Here is a 21,375-nt window from a genome sequence, read left to right on the forward strand (position 1 = left end):
AAAATAAATGAATCTAACTGTGTAGCAAGTTGGTGGCGCACTGAGGAACTGGCTCAGGTGACACTAAAACTTAACAATTCGGCAGAACATCCCTAGGGACCCACCCTGAGGACAGAAAGAACTGCAGAAAATCTCAGACAGTTTTCAATAATCGTACACTGGTTGGTAATATGTTGGTGTTATTATTTTAAAACTATCACGTTTATTTTATAGGTTAAAACAAGTAAGTAATGATGTGAATGTTGTTAGGAACCAAGATTTTCAGCATAAGAGAAAAGACACATCAATACAGAATCAAAGAAGTAAAAACCATATAATCCTGAATTTGAAACAAAAATATCAGTATCAACTCATGATTAAAAAGTGTATTTCCTGGCTGTCCACCAAAAAGGCCCGGGACAATAACCAGCCTTATAGCAACGAGTATCCCTAGTGCCCAGTCTGTGGTCTCAAGGTACCGTTTTCTACAAGAGGGAACCAGAGCTGCTTAGAGAAATAGCCAATTCCAGGTCTGGGGTGAAAAAGTACAAAACGAATCCGAAACATCTTACCATTTCAGAGACCAAGGAAAGGAAGGCTACGGGTCACGTCAAAGGACAAGAAGTCAACTTAAAGAGGCTCCACTGGCAAAAGTGGCACAATCCTAGCATCCGTGAGAGTAATAACTGCAATGGATTAAACACACCACATACATTTAAATTCAGGAGTTTACACTGATACTTAATCCCTGGTCACTTTTGGAGCGGCTATGAGACCATCTCATTATTTTGAGAACCCATAAAGAGAAAGAATCAGGCATTTGTCCTACCTTTCCTATTTGAACTGTCCCTTAGGTTAACCAAACAGTTAGTATTTCAGTGAATCAAGGCAGGGAATTCCCTGGTGGCACAGTGGTTAAGAATCCGCTTGCCAATGCAGGGGACACAGGTTCAAGCCCTGGTCTGGGAAGATCCCACATGCCGCAGAGCAACTAAGCCCATGCGCCACATCTACTGAGCCTGCGCTCTAGAGCCCGTGAGTCACAACTACTAAGCCCGTGCGCTCTAGGGCCCGCGTGCCACAACTACTGAGCCCACATGCTGCAACTACTGAGCCCGAGCTCCTAGAGCCTGCGCACTGCAACGAAGAGTAGCCCCCACTTGCCGCAACTAGAAAAAGCCCGCACGCAGCAACAAAGACCCAACGCAGCCAAATTAAAAAAACAAAACAAAAAAAAAAAGGGTAGAGTAAAGGATGAAACTTATCATCATTTACAACCCCTAATGACCGTGAATCCAAGTGCCTCCTGGTGAGGGGACACACCACCACCTCCGAGTGCACGTGCTCAAAGGCTGAGCCAGTCGAACTTCTAGATCTACCTACCACCTCCCAGGAAATAACGGGATAGAAGAATGTGTTCAATGGAAATGGCAAAAGTCAAAACAGGGACACCCCCGACTACAGAACAACCAGCATGGATTTTCCAAAAAAAAAAATGCAAGGAAGAAAAGGGATAGGGTGGAGCAGTCAATTGATTAACAGAGACTTAAGAGACAGATCAGCTAAATGCAATTGTTTCGACCCTGCTTCAAACAAGCTAAAAAAAATCGAGACTACTGGGGGAAATTGAATGGTACTGTGATTATGAATAAAATTTTAAATACCAGTTTTCTTGATACTTATGAATTTATCAAAAATAGCTAGGTATTAAATCTTACTTTGCATGCAAACATTTCAAACCCGTTTCATATTCATTTTTATGTTCTAACATATTAAAGAGTTCTTAATTTCAAGTATAAAATGCCACTCAATCACAAATTAGAGATTAAAACACAGGGTATTTTGTTTCCTTTCAAACTCCTAGAGAAAGACGGTTAAGGAGCAAGCAAAAGATGCAATACTCAGCTGGGCAGGCCTCCAGCCTCAAGCCACTGGCACCTTTACTGCAGCGGCATCCTCCGAGGGAAGGCTGGGCCTCAGGGCTTTCAGAGGGCAGGCAGAGATGCATGCCGCTAACCTTGGTTTTCAAACTCATTATCGTTACTAAGACATCAGGTGTAATGTCTATCACTTGCAAAGTTTAATGCTGGTTTTAAAAAAAGAAAAAGTCAGATGCACACCAAAATACAGTGCCGTGTAAGCAGAAGACAGTCCAATACACCTGTTATAGAATGAAACTGCTAAAGCCAAAAGTGAGGAAGTTCAGGATGTTTTTGAATTTAATTACTTCACTGTCATGCAAAGCAAACAAGTAACAGCTGAAGAAGGAAATCCACACAAATTAAAATTTTCTAGTGACATACCTGTGTGTCATATGCTGTAAGAAGATGTGTCTAAGCTTGATCAGGCGGGAAGAGATTTCAATAAAGAAAAAGCAAAGCAGCGTCAGCCTTATCCTTCTTCAGATAATGTAGTGGAGTCCCTTACCTAGGAAGTAAGATACGTGGTTAACTCACATGTGGAAAATTTTAAAAACAGAATTTCAAAAATGGAAATTTCTAAAAAATTATAAAGTAAGAAGTTTAGGAGAAAACTTTTTTAACCATCTATATAAACATGTGCTTTGAATTTTCTGCATTTTTTGAGTTGAACATAAATTACAAAGTCTGGATAACTTCGGATTATCTACACATAGAAAAGCACAAGAAACATGTATGTACAGTTTCACAAGGTTATTATGAAAACACTAGTCCAACTACCACCAGACCAAGGAATGGTATACTGTTGCAACCAAAAAAAAGTTGGGTGCCTCTCTCTGATCCCAAACCCTTTCCTCCGCCTCTAAGTAACAACCACCCTAACTGTGGTTATCATTTCGTTGCTTTTCTTTAGAGTTATCACCTAGGCACGTAGCTCTGACAGTTTATTTTTGCCAGCTTCTGAATTTTACATAAACACAATCATACAGTGTGTCTTCTTCTGTCTTGCTTTGTTTTTGCTCCATTGTTGTTGCTGGCTCTGTTGTTTGTTTTCATTGCTGTATAATATTCCATCATGCAATATACCACAATTTACTTATCCATTCCCCTGTCCCCTGGGTAATTTCTGCTTTGGAGCAAATATTAGCACTACTGAGATCTTTCTGGCACAGCTATCTTAAGCATATAGGCATATATTCCTCTAGTGTATACACCTACAAGTGTGACTGCTAGATTACTGGGTAAGTGTATATTCAACTCGGCTACATAAGGCCAAACAAACTACTTCCCCAGGCGGTTGTAACAATTTACACTCCCACAAGAAGGTATGAGAGAGTTTCTGTTGCTCAACGTTTTCAAAATTTGTCACACTATTTTTAATTCTTGCTAACTGAATGGCTATGCAGTGGTGTCCTAAGAATCCTTTATTATGTAAAATTTTATAATTATTTAGGAGAAAAGCTCATGAAATTTGACAACTGCTCATGAAATTTGACATCTGACAATTGCTGCAATGGAGATTTAATTCTGCAACCAAGCATTCGTTCACTTTTCCGATGGTTACTGCACTCCCATTTCTCACCAGGTGTAACCCCCCCACTCTCAGTCCACCAGCTTCCAGAGACACTGGTTCCAACACCCAGGCACAAGGGGACAGGTGTCAGGGTGGGGGTGGGGGGCTGGCCAGTAAGAGCAGCCTATTCCCGGCCAGAGTTGTTTCATCTGTGAGCATACAACCCAAGTCAAAATGAATCGAGTCTTTTCTTCCTCCTCTGGGACTTAAAGAGATTTTCATTCTTTCCCAAAGAATCTGAACATGAGCACATGGGAGTGAAGAGGCTTTCTGAGAATAGAGCAAAAATGGAGGAAGATGCTGGGGAAGAAGCTGACTCAACTGCAGCCAGCCCTGAGGCTTTTCAATTAGGTGATCAATAAATCCCCCTTTGCTTGTAACAGCTAAGGTCCAGGGACATCAGAAATAGCCCTCACTGACATCACTCATTATAAAACATGTGTTGTTTTGTTTTGTTTTGCGGTACGCAGGCCTCTCACTGTTGTGGCCTCTCCCGTTGCGGAGCACAGGCTCCACACGTGCAGGCTCAGCGGCCATGGCTCAGGGCCCAGCCGCTCCGCGGCATGTGGGATCTTCCCAGACCGGGGCACGAACCCGTGTCCCCTGCACCGGCAGGCGGACTCTCAACCACTGCGCCACCAGGGAAGCCCGATACATGTGTTTTAATCTACTCAGTAAGCCGCAGAGATCAATTAAGGTAACACACGATGATACACACACACACACACACACGCACACACACACACACGCACACACACAAACACACACACACACACACACACACACACACACACGGCCTCAATGTTATTTCAATCACATTTTGTAAGTCAAAACAGTTTATCACCCAAACTTGAACTACAGTTCTTGCCAAATGTTAACTCTGAATGTTTCTTTGGCAAGAGAATGAAAAATCAATAGCTGTAATTTATTTGTCCTTGTCTGCTATAAACACTTCACTAATTATATTATCCCTATTGGGTTTTAGTAACAAAGTTATGATAACCTCATAAAATAAATTAGGTGTTCCCTGGTTTATTCTGAGGAAGTATTTGGATAAGATTGGAATTATTTCTTCCTTGAAAGTCTGGTGGAATTTAACAATGAAGCCATCTGTGCCTAAAAAATTTTAATTACTGATTCTATTTTTTTGATGGTTATAGGACTAGTGAAGGTTTCTATTTTTTCTGCAGCTACTTTTAGAAAGTTACATTTTTCAAGAAATTTGTTTATTTCATCTAAATTTCCAAATTTACTGACATGATGCTATTTCTAATAATGTTTTATGATTTTTTATAGTCTACTGAATCCAAAGTAGCTTCTCTTTTTTCCTTTCTTTTCATTGATTGTGCCTCCTCTTTTTTTCTCCCTTATCTCACCAGACGTTTGTCACTTTTACTAGACTATTCAAAGAACCAATCTGGGTGCTTTGTTGTTCTTTTCTACTGTAAAATTTCCATTTGCTGAATTCTGCTCTGATTTTCTTCCTTTGGGCTTTTTGGGGTTTTTTTGGCTATTCTTTTTCCAATTTTTAATTAGAGTGATACTTAGCCTACTAATTTTCAGCTTTTCTACCTTTCTAAAGCTATAAAATCTCTCTCCATGGACAGAGAGATTTGGCTGCGTTCTACAAGTTTTGATGTATAGTATGTTCATTTTCAGCCAGTTAAAAGCATGTTCTAACTTCCATTATGTCATCTTCTTAGAATATTTTAAAAATATTCCTTTATTTTTAAGCTCTTAGGGATTTTATAATTATCTTTTTGTTACTGATCTATAGCTCAGTTCCACTGAGGTCAGAGATTATAATCTGTATTATTATAATCTTTGAAACGTATTGCACTATGGCCTAGTATTGGTCAATTTTTAGAAATTTCTTCTATGTGCCTGAAAATAAAGTATACGTTGCAGGTTTTGGAGGGAATGTTATTTATACGTACATCAGACCAAGGGTATTGATCCTATGCAAAACATCTGTGCTTACAGAATTTTTAAAATTTTTGGCCTACTTATTCTATCAGTTACTGAGACGTGTGTTGGAATCTCCACGGTAACTGTAAATTTCTCAATTTTTTCCTTGTACTTATGCAAATTCTAGTTTGGATACTCTGAAGTCATATTATTAGGCTTCTCCACATTGAGAATTATGATGACTCTCTTTTGAATTGAACCTTTTACCATTACAAACCGTGACAGAGACGACAGGTTGACCGAACTTCCTTCTTCTACTTCCTGGGCACAAAGCTAGATTGTTATTTCCCAGCCTCCCCTGCAGTTTGGTTCTTACCAAGGTTTGGTTATACGACCTGGGCTCCCCCTAACAGAACGTGATCGTAATGTACCCCACCCTCAGGCCTAGCCCGTGAATACTGGTGTGAGTGTCCATACTCCCCCGAACGCAGAGGCTCCTGCAGAGTATTCCAAGTCCTAAGAGATGGCAGAGTCACAGGCAGAAGCAGCTGAATCCCCAGATGACCATCTGGAAAGCAATCTGCCAAACAGGACTGTCGGTACTGGACTTTGTGTAAGAAACGAATTTGCTTATAATAAACTACTGAATGTTTTGTTATAGGAACTAGTTGCCAACTCTATTGAGTGAAATGACACTCATCTCTAGTACTGTTTTTTTTGCCTTAAACTGTATTTTTTCTGACACTATACAATCTTGCTTTTGGCTAGTGTTTGCATAGTTTATTTTTTTCATCATTTTTCTTTCAACATCTCTTAATCCTCATGTTTTAGGTGGGTCTCTTATGAACAGTATACAGTTGGATTTTTAAAACATCTTACTTGATACCCTTGTCTTTTAATTGGAACACTTAGCTATTTACACTGGAAGCAACTACTCACATTTAGGTTTAATTCTGTTATTTTACCAGGGGCTTCTATTTGCTCCTTTTGGATTACTTGTTATCATTCTAGTCCCCACTCCCCAGTAATCTGGAAATTACACATTGTTTCTATTCTTTTAGTAATTGCTTTAGAAATTATAATGTACAGGTTCTTACCGAAGTCCAATGTTAATCAATATATTTACCCTTCCCTTGGACAGCAAGGGCCTCAAAATATTAACTCCATTCACCATCTTTCCAACTTATATTCTACTGTTGTGTGTGTATGCATGTGTATACCTTTCTGTCATTATTGTTTTACACAATATTCATTCATTTTTCTAAAAAAGGTACAGGATTCTTTCTTCTAGTGTACTGAAGCTGTTACCCCGAGTCTTTTTGGCTTTCGCTGCCTGTGTTGAGAAGTCTATTACTGCTCCTTTATGGGTAATCGTGTGTTTCACTGTGTGTCTGGGTGGATTTCTTCTTGCCTGTCCTGCCAGTCATTTGTTGAGCATCTTGGATCTGTGGTTTGGCTTCTTTCAGAATCTGTGGAAAATTTTCAGCCATTATCTCTTCGAATACTGCTTCTGCACCATCCTCTCTCCTCAGAACCAATTATACATGTGCCAGAGCTCACTGTTTCCAGTCTCCGGCCTTCCCTTTGTGTTTTCCACATTCCCATCTCCGTGTTTCACTCTCGTTTTTCTTCTTTTGATCTGTTACTGTGGTGGATTACATTGATTGATTTTCCAATGTTAAGCCCATCTTTCATTCTTGAGATAAATCTGATCATTATGTAACATCCTTTTTATATGCAGCCTAGCGGATTCTATTTGCTAAAATTTATGGAGGATGCTGTGTATATCACAAATACTGCTTGGTGGTTTTTCCTTTATTATAATGTCTCTGTCTGGTTTTGCTTTCAGGATAAGGCTGGCCTTACAGAATGAGACAGGAAGCATTCACTTCTCTTCTATTTTCTGAAAAAGTTTTTGTCAGATTCAGTATTCTCTCTTCTTTAAGTGTTTAATATTTATCAGTGAAGCTATCTGCGCCTGAAGATTTCTTTGAGGTAAGGATTTTAACTACAAATTCTTCAATAAATATATAGTTATGCTATACATTTGTTCTTGAGTGAGCTTTGGTGGTTTATGTTTTTCAAGGAGTTTGTTCATTTTATTTAGGTTGTCAAATTTATTGGCATAAAATTCTTCACAATATTCCTTATTGCCCATTTAACGTCTGTAGGATCTGTAATAATGTCCTTTTACATCCCTGATACTGGCAATTAATGTTTCTTTTTTCCCCACTGATGAGAGATTTAGATATAATATACATCTGCAACTCATCACAGCTTACCTTCAAATAATATTATACCACTTGAGACACAGTAATACTGTACTTCCATTTCTCCCCTCCCAACCTTTGTGCTATTGTTATTTACTTACCTCTACAAGTATTATAAATCCCAAAATACATTGTTATTTTTGCTTTAAATAATCAATTTTAAAAAGATTAAAAGCGTGAATATCTGCCAATTATTGACCATTTTTGGTTCTTTTCATTCCTTTGTGTAAAAATTTCCATCTGGTATCATACTGCTTCTACTTGAGCTTCCTTTAAAATTTCTTGTAGTTGTAGTTCTGCTGGCAATAAATTCTGTCAGCATTTCTTGGCCTAGAAGTTTTGACTTCACTTTCGTTTCTGAAAGATATTTTCACTGGGTACAGAATTCTAAATTAACAGGTTTCTTCCTTTCACTGCTTTCAAAACAGCACTGTTGTCTCCTGACTTACACAGGTTCTGGCCAGAAGTCTTCTCACGTTAATTTGGTTCCTCTGTAACATGTCCTCTTTTCTTCTTGCTGCTTTTTAAGATTTTTTTCTCTTCATCACTGGTTTTTCAGCAATTGGATCACGTGGCACCTTGGTATGATTTTCCCTGTTTGCTCTATTCGGGGTTTGTGAGCATCATGGTTTGCAGTCTTCAAAAAATCTGGACATTTTTCAACCACTATTTCTTCAAATACCATTTCCATTCTCTCCTCTTCTTCTAGAACTCCAGTTACACATATCTTGAAACAGCTGATTTTCTCTCACAGGTCACTAATGCTCTGTTACTTTGTTCAATCTTCTTTATTCTTTGTACCATATTTTGGATAGTTTCTACTGCTATGTCTTTTTTTAAAAAATAAATTTATTTACCTTATTTATTTATTTACTTTTGGCCGCGTTGGGTCTTCGTTGCTGCGCGCGGGCTTTCTCTAGTTGCAGCGAGTGGGGGCTACTCTTCGTTGCGGTGCACGGGCTTCTCATTGCGGTGGCTTTTCTCATTGTGGAGCACGGGCTGTAGGCGCATGGGCTTCAGTAGTTGTGGCTTGTGGGCTCTAGAGCGCAGGCTCAGTAGTTGTGGTGCACGGGCTTAGCTGCTCTGCAGCACATGGGGTCTTCTCGGACCAGGGATCAAACCCGTGTCCCCTGCGTTGGCAGAAGGATTCTTAGAACCACTGTACCACCAGGGAAGTCCTCTATTGCTGTGCCTTGAAGTTCACTGATCTTTTCTTCTGTACAGCCAATTTGCTGTTAATCTATTGTATTTTTCACTTCTCTATTATATTTTTCATCTCTAGAAGTCCTAGTTCAGTCTTTTTCATATCACTCACTCATTATGCTCATTCTCCCCATGAATATGTACAACTTATTTATAATAGTTATTTTAATGCCCCTGTCTGCTAATTTCATCATCTCTGTTATTTCTGGGTTTCTACTGATTGATTTTCCTCCTGGTTAATATCATATTTTCTTGCTTCTTTGCATGCCTGGTAATTTTTATTAGATGCTGGACACAAACATTTTTACATTGCTGGGTGCTGGATTTTATCATATCCTTTTAAATATAGTTGGGGCTTTGTTCTGGGAATGCAGTTAAGGTACCTGGAATCAGTTAGGGCAGGTCTGCAGCAGTCTTTTAGTCCAGGGCTGATTCAGTCCCATTACTAAGGTGATACCCCTCTGAGGAATCTACCTGATGCCCTAAATGAAAAAGCTGCTCTGAACCCACCCTCACAAGATTAAAAAACAAGCTTTAAAAGGACCTAACTGATACAACCCTGGGTGGTGCGAACACAAACTATCTCAGCTCTGTGTGATGTCCAAAAAGTGTTGAGTCCACTCCTTTCTGGTGCTTCTTTTCCTGGCTTTGAGGTGTTTGCTCTGATGGACGCGTAGATCAGCACTCGGCCCAAATCTCAGGAGGTCCTTCTGCAGATCTCTGGAGTTCTCTAGGTAGCTCCCTATCCCGTATACTTTGCCCCTCAAATTCTAGCTGCCTTGTGCTCTCCAAACTCTGATCTCTGTTTTGCTACTTCAGTAAGGCTAGTGGACTCTGGTTTTGCTCTCCCTGTCCTGTAATGTAGAAACTGTCTCTAGACCAGGACTGGTAAACTATGGCCTGAGGACCAAATCCAACTTGCTACTATTTTTATAAATAAAGTTTTATTGGAACACGTCAATGGCCATTCATTTACATACTTAGTATGAAAGCAGCCACAGACAAGCCATGGTTAAAAGTTATAATTTTGATGAAGAAATAGTCCAGAACTCATGAAACTCAAATTCATTTAACAATCCAACACGCTGAAATTCACGAAGCACCCTCACACACTTCCCTCCCCACTCTGTCCTTCTGACCCGGCCCTGGGCGTGAGCCTACCTCCCCCAGCGTGGCTCAGCAGGCCCTCCTCTGCCGAGAGCCAGCCTCCCTCAACACCAGGGTGGGCTTGCAAGCTCTGCTCCACCGGTGCCCTTTCTCCTCCTGTGTTCATGCTCCTTCTCTCCCACCCCCTCCACTGTCCTGTCAGACACTTCATCCCCAAGGATACATTCACGTGCCTTGAAATCTTCTATTCACACTAACCCTTAGCACTTAACGAGGTGCCAGGCACACACGGCAAGCACTTGCTTGTTGGGGAATTAAACTCCTTTTAATTAAAGTGGACTTAAACTCGCATATTTCTGTGAACCTTCCCTTCCCAGGGAGAGTGACCCTCCTCAAACCCTGGTCTGTACTGTACGAGGAGGATGCCCATCACAACACGCACAAGCCTGTACCAGCCTTGCTTCCTCCTCCCTCCCACCTGACTGTGAGCCTCCTGAAGACACAGCCGTGTCTCCGTCAGGTTTGTGCCCTCAGCACTCAGAAGGTGCCTGTCGCACAGGAAGCACTCAATACACGTTAGTCACAGTTTTTATTAGTTAGTATTAATTTAACCTTGTAGTTATTCATTTATTCCTCACAACTCTACAAATACCTTTCTCCTTTTTCCACTGCATTGTAGAGATGAGAAAATTGAAACACAAAGATTCAGCAACTTCGCAACATTACACATTAGCAAGTCGGGGATCAGTGTGCCCCTGGAACCCATGTGCTTAACAACCGTGTCTCTTACCAGATAGACTGCACCAACAGAGGTGTGCTCACTGACTCAGGATGTCGTGGGAATCAATACAGATTTATGCTGCAAAATCGGATTTGCCATTTGCACACTCAAATTATCTTTAAAATGTTATCCAGGAGACAGCAGAAGCAAGAAGAACTACAATCCTGCAGTCTGCGGAACAAAAACCACGTTCGTAGAAAGACAAGATGAAAAGGCAGAGGGCTATGTACCAGATGAAGGAACCAGATTGGACTACAGAAAGACAACTAAATGAAGTGGAGATAGGCAACCTTCCAGAAAAAGAATTCAGAATAATGATAGTGAAGATGATCCAGGACCTTGGAAAAAGAATGGAGGCAAAGATCGAGAAGATGCAAGAAATGTTTAACAAAGACCTAGAAGAATTAAAGACAAACAAACAGAGAGGAACAATACAATAACTGAAACGAAAACTACACTAGAAGGAATCAATAGCAGAATAAGTGAGGCAGAAAAATGGATAAGTGACCTGGAAGACAGAATGGTGGAATTCACTGCTGCGGAACAGAATAAAGAAAAAAGGATGAAAAGAAATGAAGACAGCCTAAGAGACCTCTGGGACAACATTAAAGGCAACAACATTCACATTTTAGGGGTCCCAGAAGGAGAAGAGAGAAAGGACCTGAGAGAATATTTGAAGAGATTATAGTTGAAAACTTCCCTAACATGGGAAAGGAAATAGCTACCCAAGTCCAGGAAGTGCAGAGAGTCCCATACAGGATATGGGAGAAACATTTCAAGGAGAAACATTTCAAGGAGAAACATGCCGAGACACACAGCAATCAAACTGGCAAAAATTAAAGACAAAGAAAAATTATTGAAAGCAGCAAGGGAAAAACGACAAATAACATACAAGGGAACTCCCATAAGGTTAACAGCTGATTTCTCAGCAGAAACTCTACAAGCCAGAAGGGAGTGGCATGATAAACTTAAAGTGATGAAAGGGAAGAACCTACAACCAAGATTACTCTACCCGGCAAGGATCTCATTCAGATTCGATGGAGAAATCAAAAGCTTTACAGACAAGCAAAAGCTAAGAGAATTCAGCACCACCAAACCAGCTCTACAACAAATGCTAAAGGAACTTCTCTAAGTGGGAAACACAAGAGAAGAAAAGGACCTACAAAAACAAACCCAAAACAATTACGAAAATGGTCATAGGAACATACATATCGATAACTACCTTAAACGTGAAAGGATTAAATGCTCCAACCAAAAGACACAGGCTCGCTGAATGGATACAAAAACAAGACCCATATATATGCTGTCTACAAGAGACCCACTTCAGACCTAGGGACACATACAGACTGAAAGTGAGGGGATGGAGAAAGATATTCCATGCCAACGGAAATCAAAAGAAAGCTGGAGTAGCAATACTCATATCATATAAAATAGACTTTAAAATAAAGAATGTTACAAGAGACAAGGAAGGACACTACATAATGATCAAGGGATCAATCCAAGAAGAAGATATAACAATTATAAATATATATGCACCCAACATAGGAGCACCTCAATACATAAGGCAACTGCTAACAGCTATAAAAGAGGAAATCAACAGTAACACAATAATAGTGGGGGACTTTAACACCTCACTTACACCAATGGACAGATCATCCAAAATGAAAATAAATAAGGAAACAGAAGCTTTAAGTGACACAACAGACCAGATAGATTTAACTGATATTTATAGGACATTCCATCCAAAAACAGCAGATTACACTTTCTTCTCAAGTGCGCACAGAACATTCTCCAGGATAGATCACATCTTGGGTCACAAATCAAGCCACAGTAAATTTAAGAACACTGAAATCATATCAAGCATCTTTTCTGACCACAAGGCTATGAAATTAGAAATGAATTACAGGGGAAAAAAACGTAAAAAACACAAACACATGGAGGCTAAACAATACGTTACTAAATAACCAAGAGATCACTGAAGAAAGCAAAGAAGAAATCAAAAAATACCCAGAGACAAATGACTATGAAAATGCGACGATCCAAAACCTGTGGGATGCAACAAAAGCAGTTCTAAGAGGGAACTTTACAGCTATACAAGCCTACCTCAAGAAACAAGAAAAATCTCAAGTAAACAATCTAACCTTACACCTAAAGGAACTAGAGAAAGAAGAACAAATAAAACCCAAAGTTAACAGAAGGAAAGAAATCATAAAGATCAGAGCAGAAATAAATGAAACAGAAACAAAGAAAACAATAGCAAAGATCAATAAAACTGAAAGCTGGTTCTTTGACAAGATAAAATTGATAAACCATCAGCCAGAAAAAAAGGGAGAAGACTCAAATCAATAGAATTAGAAATGAAAAAGGAGAAGTTACAACAGACACCGCAGAAATACAAAGCATCCTAAGAGACTACTACAAGCAACTCTATGCCAATAAAATGGACAATGTGGAAGCAATGGACAAATTCTTAGAAAGGTATAACTTTCCAAGACTGAACAAGGAAGAAATAGAAAATATGAACAGTCCAATCACAAGTAATGAAGCAATGGACAAATTCTTAGAAAGGTATAACTTTCCAAGACTGAACCAGGAAGAAATAGAAAATATGAACAGACCAATCACAAGTAATGAAATTGAAACTGATTAAAAATCTTCCAACAAACAAAAGTCCAGGACCAGATGGCTTCACAGGTGAATTCCATCAAACATTTAGAGAAGAGCTAACACCCATCCTTCTCAAACTCTTCCAAAAAATTGCAGAGGAAGGAATACTCCCAAACTCATTCTATGAGGCCACCATCACCCTGATACCAAAACCAGATGAAGATATTACAAAAAAAAAAAAATTACAGACCAATATCACTGATGAATATAGATGCAAAAATCCTCAACAAAATACTAACAAACAGAATCCAACAACACATTAAAAGGATCATACACCATGATCAAGTGGGATTTATCCAGGAATGCAAGGATTCTTCAATATATGTAAATCAATCAATGTGACACACCATATTAACAAATTGAAGAATAAAAACCATATGGTCATCTCAATAGATGCAGAAAAAGCTTTTGACAAAATTCAACACCCATTTATGATAAAAACTCTCCAGAAAGTGGGTACAGAGGGAACCTACCTCAACATAATAACGGCCATTTTAAAAAAAAATGTTATCCAGTAGTCCAAATTCCTCCCTGGTCTCTTGAGGAACTAAAATAATGACATTCAGCAACTTGTCCAAAGTCAGAGTCACCAGGACTGAAACCCAGGTCTCACGGACCAGCACTGCCTCCGTGGTAGCTTGTTCACGATGGCTCTGACACCTGTAAGCTCACATCCTGGGCAATCACCTAATACCTTAGCAATAAGCAAAATACACACCTCAAAATTCCCAAGACATCGGTGATGCCTAACAGATGCATTTGTCCTTTTTTTTAAACCAAGCATCTTTTTTCATTGCTTTGAATTTCAGCATTGACATCCCTGGGTTGATGTATTCCCTCAGGACTAACAAATGACACTCACAACCAGATGCACCAAAAAAAAAGCACCTTTAGCTGAACCAAGTAAGGCCATTTCAGACTTCAGGGAAGGTTACTGAGACCTTGGCTAGGCTAAAATGAATTTTCTCACATCATTTAAATAATCATTTGCTTAGTTTCTAGCCACTTTAATATGAGAATTGACCAGAATTATTCTGCTTACTTTTGAAAAGCATTATCCAAATGGATTTGAACAAGGAGGAGGCAAGGAGCTACTTAAGAATGAAGTGACGACCCCACGCTACCGGGTAATAGAGTTAAAACTACCCTTGGGTAAAACACGCCATGGTTTGTAACTACAAGGCAATGGTGAGTTTCGTTTCGTTTCTGGCCTTGTGATAGGTTTCTCTGAAGTCTTACTCACCTGAAATCATGACCAAACATCCATTACCACTGCATACTTACTTCAGTCTTAAAATACAAAATGTCAGAAATATTTTGACAGAGTCAAGTTGAAAATTTAAGATATCCAGTGATATCTTATCACTGTGATCTCTTTGAATTTAATATTCTTCATGCTACATAAACCCTCTAGAATAAATCTACTTCCTAATCAAATGTGACCCCTGCTGCTAAGATTGCTGGATCCACCAGTACAAAGTTTCCTATGTGGCATCTGACTGATCATATTAACTTAAGAGTTATACAGAAGCATGAAACCTTTCCAGGTCACCTTGAAATTTTCATCTAATTGTTCTTTCAAATAAACTCTATTCTGCAGTGCTGGCTTTGGCTTAATATAGTTATGGTTCACTGCAGTTTATTCAGTGAATTTAAATAGAGATTTGTTATGCAACACCAAATCCCTTAGGTTTCCCCCAAAATTAATCAATATTTTGAACACAAAATATTCTGTCAACACCTTTTATACAAATAAAGTGCCTACATTAATAAAATCTTCTATCGGAATAATATGAAAATAAATCTTTATTTGTAGGTTAAAGCAGTGCTGCTAAGCGACGTCAGCACAGACCCAGCAAGTTGGGTCAGACCCAGCAAGTTGGCTCCCTGACGAAGCGCAGGGAGCGAGCGCCTTCGTGCTGGGGCTCCGCAGCGCCCGGCACCACACCCTGCACACAGCACCCGGCTGAGTCCCAGGTGGTCCGGGGCAGCTGGGACAAAAGCTAGGCTTGTCTGACCCCAGGGGCCATAAGTGCCTGATAAATATTTTTGAAGGGTAGGTCCCTTCTCACAGTCCAGCACCTGTCATGAGGAAAACGAAAGAGAATTTCCTATAAAGAATCCACAGCACCAGGGCAGGTTTTACTAGTTTCTCAAAACTTCCTCATTCTCCTCAAAAATCTCTATCCTTAAATTAGAAGGGTCCATTTGAATCTGCTATCCCTACAATATATTCGTCCACTTACATGAATAAGAACCTGAGGGAAGAGCAGAAGAAGGAAGGACCCATACAAAGTCATCTGTTCTTAGTAGTTTCCAACTCCTTGGAGGAGGAAGAAAATAGAAGTATTCAATCATTTGAAAAAATAGGAAGTTAGTCATGGAAGAAAGATTTCTTGGTTGAATGAGAAAACACTTGAAAACTTCCAAGACTGCCCCACAAAGGAAAGGTTAATGCAGAGCACGACAACCCCCTCAGAGGGAAACTCTGGTGCCCAGTCTCACTGGGAACCCAGCATGCAGCCTAGAGCCGCGGTGGCGCAGGCACCGTGCCAGGAGCAGGGGACAAGGAGGGCAGGGCCCTGCCGCCCAGAGCTGCCGCCTGGGGGAGGGACACAAGTAACTGTGGGTGGGTGTGCGTGCACGAGACGTGAAAACTGCCCAAGGGAAGCACGTGACGAATGCGCCAGCCACACCCCGCGTGGGTGCAGGGAAGGCCTCCCTGAGGAGAGAGTGTCTAAGGCATAAGCTGAAGGATCGGTAGGAATTAACTATTTCTGAAATTCTCAGATTAAAAAGTGGCTCAGGGGCTTCCCTGGTGGCGCAGTGGTTGAGAGTCCGCCTGCCGATGCAAGGGACATGGGTTCGTGCCCTGGTCCGGGAAGATCCCACATGCCGCAGAGCGGCTGGGCCCGTGAGCCGTGGCCGCCGAGCCTGCGCGTCAGGAGCCTGTGTTCCGCAACGGGAGAGGCCACAACAGTGGGAGGCCCGCGTACTGCAAAAAAAAAAAAACAACAAAAAACTGGCTCATACTGAACATCAACTCAATAGCTCATTCTATAGGTTTTAGAGGGGGAAAAAATCCCATATAATTCTACGGTATCTAACTTTTTGCTATACTTCTGCTTGATTTTAATGAGTGTGTATACATATGTATATATAATGAGTGTGTATACATTTATGTATATAGTAAGTGTATAACGTATACATAAACACACTAACATATATTTAGCACAAGGATGTAAATATATATACAAATATAATAAAATACTATACTGATAAATATTAGTGCTTGATAAATATTAATTGAATGAGTGGGTTGCTGGCCAGAGCTTAGAAAATGTGTTTGTTAAAAAGATACTTTTCGGACTCCCCTGGTGGTGCAGTGGTTAAGAATCCACCTACCAACGCAGGGGACACGGGTTCGTGCCCTGGTCCAGGAAGATCCCACATGCCGCAGAGCAACTAAGCCCGTGAGCCACAACTACTGAAGCCCGCGCGCCTATAGCCCGTGCTCTGCAGCAAGATAAGCCACTGCTACGAGAAGCCCCCACACCACAACGAAGAGTAGCCCCCACTCGCCGCAACTAGAGAAAAGCCCGCATGCAGCAATGAAGACCCAACGCAGCCAAAAATAAAAAATATTTAAAGAAATAAAAATAAAAAGAGATACATCTCAGGAATTCCCTGGTGGTCCAGTGGTTAGGACCCCGCGCTCTCATTGCCGAGGGCCCGGGTTCAATCCCTGGTTGGGGAACTAAGATCCCACAAGCCGTGAGGTGCGGCCAAAAAACAAGAAGAAAAGATAAAAAAGATGCTTTTCTTCTCACACTTCTTTCCAAGCAACAAACTAAAACCTGAACAGTAATTCACTTACACGCATTAAATTACATTTCAAAAATATCTTTATTAAAGGGGATACAGGAGCTGTTTTTCCACAACTCATAACAGAAGCCTTGTCCTAAATTAATATTATAAACAGAATTTTTAGATGAGCAAATCTGAATGTAGAAAATGAATTTGCTCTCCAAGACCTGTAGCTGCAAGTTGTAACAAGCCACACTACTCACGATGATGAATGACAAAACTGTCCAGCGTTATTAGACGCTCTGAAAACCCCAGGCAGAATAAAAAAGGGAGCACTCTTCTTGTGGGTTTGGACTTAAGGTTCCAAGCTAAGAAAGATTCCTATACTCTGGGCAACAAGACCCATGGCTGGCGTTGGAGGATGAAGGTCACCCCGGGAGGCTGGACAGGAGCCCAGAGGCCAGGGCTCAGACGCTCCCCTCTGGGGTGGGTTTCAGGGAAACAGAGGGCTGGCAGGGAGGGACTGAACGAAATAATTTCTTGAGGTTTTAACATTTCACAATCCATGTCTTCCATCATCGAGAGTATCAAGGAGGCGTGTCTTCACGGTGCGGCAAACCCAAGCTGCATCCTAACCCTGTCTCTGTGAGCTGTGCATTCAGGGACAAAAGTGGTCACTCAGAAGACAGAAGTCACCTCGTTACGCAGATGTCCTACGGTCCAGCTCAAGCCGCAAGGGAAGCACGTGACAGGGGGGCTTCCTCCGATCTGAGGGTCTGAAAACCCTTGCAAAATAACCCCAATTAATGAATTTGCCTGTGAAATGCCATTTTGTAACATATGCAGGGCTGTGAAATTTTGTCATTTTTAATTGAATATCATTTTTTTGACAAGTCAAGATACTTTCTTTCTTCAATTGAAGTAATTTTTACTCTTCTAAGCCAAAGAACAATTTAAATGAGATTATACTGTTGAATTCATTGTTAGTCGATCACAGGCTTCCAACACCAGTGCCCGATGCACGTACCATAAATGAGCGGCTACTCCTCGTCTGGATGTGAACAGGGGTCAACAGTTCGAGAGTGTGTCGGCTTTTTCCTCTGGGGCTTTATCTCCTCTAAACTACCTGGGGAACTGAGCACCTTGTTGTTTACTAAGGCGCTTGCTTTAGAGATCTGATTATTAGGCTCTTAGGTAAGGCACCTAGGTTACATGATTCCTCATTAAAAAAACCCACAGTGTTTCCCAAGATTTGAAAGCAGGAATGTTCTCCACCTGAAAGGTTACTTCTAAGGCTCCTGATGCAGCTCTCTTGAAAGGTAATTTAATCTCACATAAGTGGAATGATGCCTTGGGTCCTGGGCTCTTCATGCAGGGCCAAACCGTTCCAGATTTCCCCACATTCTACCACATGCCTCTAAGCAATGGGGTCCAGAAACTACTGGACCTACCCACTGGCTTTACTCCTTCTGTCCTCTTGGCTCACCACCTCCCCCCCTCCCCAAACCCGCGACAGCCCTATCACTTTTCAGGGGCTTCGGACGCTGCTGAGTTCCTGCTGTGTATGTACCGAGTCAGAGGTCCAACGCTGAGGGGGGTGCGGGCTGCCCTGCTGAAGCTCTCCATGCCGGGGCAGCAGCCAGGGGCCGAGAACTAGCTGTCCCGACGGCCTCGAAGCCTGAGCAGGAGACGGGAGGCACAAGCCACGTCTGCGCCAGGACCACTGACCAGGCAGGGGGATCAGATGGATCCGTGTAGGCCAGAGGCAGGCAAACTTGGGTCCACCGTCTTGTAATTAGTTTTGCTGGAACACAGCCATGCTCACTGGTTTACGTATGTCCTACAACAGCAGAGACCCAGGACTGGCCCACAAAGACTAAAACATTTACCATCTGGCCCACTACAGAAAAAGTGTGCTGACCCCTGGTCTAGGCTGTCAGCAGCCCTTTCCTCTTTGGGCCATGCCTCGGCTTCCTTCCGCCCAGGAGGTCAGCTTTTGCATGTGCACGCACGGAAGGGAAGAGCGCACACCCACGGGAGGGCAGGCAGGAGCGCGAGTGTGTGTGCGGTACGCACAGTGGGGGAGGAGCGTGGTCTGAACCTGCCCCTGCCCAGCAAACACCCTGTGCTCCATTCTCCTCTGACAGGGACCCAGCCAGAGATGTCCTTCCCACTGTAGCACAGTCTCTGTGCCTCAAACGCTTTCCTTACTCCCCTGCCATGAAAACCCAGTTCAAGGCCCACCTCTCACCAAACACCCAGGGTGAACTCCCGTGCACGTAACAGATGCTCCAAGCGCTGCAGCCAAACCCAATTCAACCTGCCAGGTTATCATCTTCCGCTTCCATTTGAGTCCATGTATCAGCAGACACGGGCCTGAGTGCCTACTGGGTCCTAGACACCCAGCACCACAGTTTAACGTAATGCATAGGAATCCTAATCTTTCATTTGTCCTTGTCTGTTGAATAAATTATATTAAGAGTCTGACTATCATTTTGAGGTGATAAAAATTGTTCTGGATGAACAACTGGGAATATACTAAAAACTACTGAACTGTGCACTATAACAGGGTAGAGTTTATGTTATGCAAATTATCTCCAAAAAGCTGTTATTAAAATTTTTTTCTAAGGTTAATCATTTTTTCAAAAACAGTAATTTCTTAAGCTTTCGACACCCAGCATGTAATAAAATGTCATGTCTAATATCGATGAATGGAAACACTAAGGACTGCAGTAAGTAGGCTTCGTAATAAGTCACCCCAGCGTGGAGTGGCCTAACCCCCAGTCGCCACGTTCACAGGCTCTGCAGGCTGGGGCTCTGCTGGACCGGGCACAGCACGCCTCAGCTGGGAAGCGAGAAAAGTGGAACACCAGAGTCACCTGCCCGGCCACTCACTCGCCGCTCCCGGGAGGCTGCTGACTGGGGCCTCAGAATGGCTCCTTGGGGGCCTTGCCATGTGCTCCCCCTGCCCGAGCTAGCTGGGCTTCACAGCATGGCTTTCCCCACAGCAAGTGTCCCCAAAAGAGAAGCCAGGCAAAAACTGAACCTTTTTTTTAAGACCTAGCTTGGAAGTCACACAGCATCACTTCTGCCCTACTACTGGGTGAAGCAGGTCACACACCTGGCCCAGGTTCCTAGAGAAGGAACAGAGACCCATCTCCCGGCCAAAGTCCCACTGTGCGACAGTCCACAGGACAGGAGGTGTCACTGAGGCCATTTAGGAAAATACAGGCTGTAACACAAGCCCAATCTTCTTGAAGACTGGCAAATTAAAAACCCGGGTGAAGCGGCATCTGGCATACCAAGTTATATTTCAAGCCCTGTGAGCTGAACCTCATTACTTGCAATAAGTTGTGACTTGTAAGCTGCACCTAACATTGCTATGTTGTTCTGTCTTAGTAAATACAGTATCGTGACCTTGATTCGATAGGTGATGATTCAGGTTCACCCCTGGTGACTGCTGGGCACTTAGCTTCGCTGGAAAATACCGTAGGCAGGCGGAAGTGCAGCTGTGGAGGAAGAATTCATCTCGACACCCAGGCTGCGTGCTCCGGTGCACCCGCCACTAATCTCTCGGCACAGCACGCGGCCTGCCCTCCTCCACCCCCATCCCCAAAGTCTTCAGCACAGTGAGCAGAAGCTGCTCAATGACTGATGGAAGAAAGAAGGAAGGGAAGGTAGGAATGTTTTAAATGACAAATTAGGGGGTGCTAGTCCAGTTATCATGATAGGCCTCTTTTCTGTAAAAGGAAAGTGAAGAACGGTGAACTGAGAGCAAACCTCTTCTGTCAGGAACGCGATCCTGAGGAGGACAGAGAGCCAGGTTTCTGATCCTAGATCTGGTTCTCACCGCTTTGGGACCTTAACCAAGTGGCATAGCTTCTCTGGGCCTCAGTTTCCTCATCTGTAAAATAAAGGGAGTGAATTAGATGAAGATTCCTAACTGAGGCCTGTAGGTGAGTCACTGCAACACACCCACTGACGGGAGAGGTCAACTCTCCTTCAAGTTGAAAGTTCAAACTGTATGATCTAAATGTTTGTTAACAACAGAAATGAGCTCTCTGCAAGGGTGAACTGTCCTCCCGAACCAGTGCGGCTAAGCTCAGGAAAGAGCCTCAGCAGCCGGCCTTGTCCCCAGGGCTGCCCCAGGCCTCAGCCCCC

At 42.2% G+C, this 21,375-nt stretch overlaps 1 protein-coding gene across 7 annotated transcripts in view; it reads right to left on the minus strand.

The window, feature by feature from the left end:
- Positions 1-21,375, minus strand: part of TRAF3 (TNF receptor associated factor 3) — a 115,991-nt gene that overhangs the window by 52,811 nt on the left and 41,805 nt on the right. Inside the window, exons 2-4 of one of the 7 annotated variants that reach the window (XM_079913538.1) lie at positions 20,995-21,118; positions 20,632-20,723; positions 2,283-2,406 (exon numbers count right to left, since the gene is read on the minus strand). In XM_079913538.1, coding sequence (XP_079769664.1) covers positions 2,283-2,293 — 11 coding nt within the window. In that variant the 5' untranslated portion in view covers positions 2,294-2,406; positions 20,632-20,723; positions 20,995-21,118. Of the gene's footprint in view, positions 1-551; positions 559-2,282; positions 2,407-15,653; positions 15,733-20,631; positions 20,776-20,994; positions 21,119-21,375 lie in introns of those variants that run through there. The other 6 variants (XM_079913540.1, XM_079913537.1, XM_079913541.1 and 3 more) reach the window with 6 other exon arrangements.

The sequence above is a fragment of the Stenella coeruleoalba genome (assembly GCF_951394435.1).
Source record: "Stenella coeruleoalba genome assembly, chromosome: 2".
Taxonomy (NCBI): Eukaryota; Metazoa; Chordata; class Mammalia; order Artiodactyla; family Delphinidae; genus Stenella; species Stenella coeruleoalba.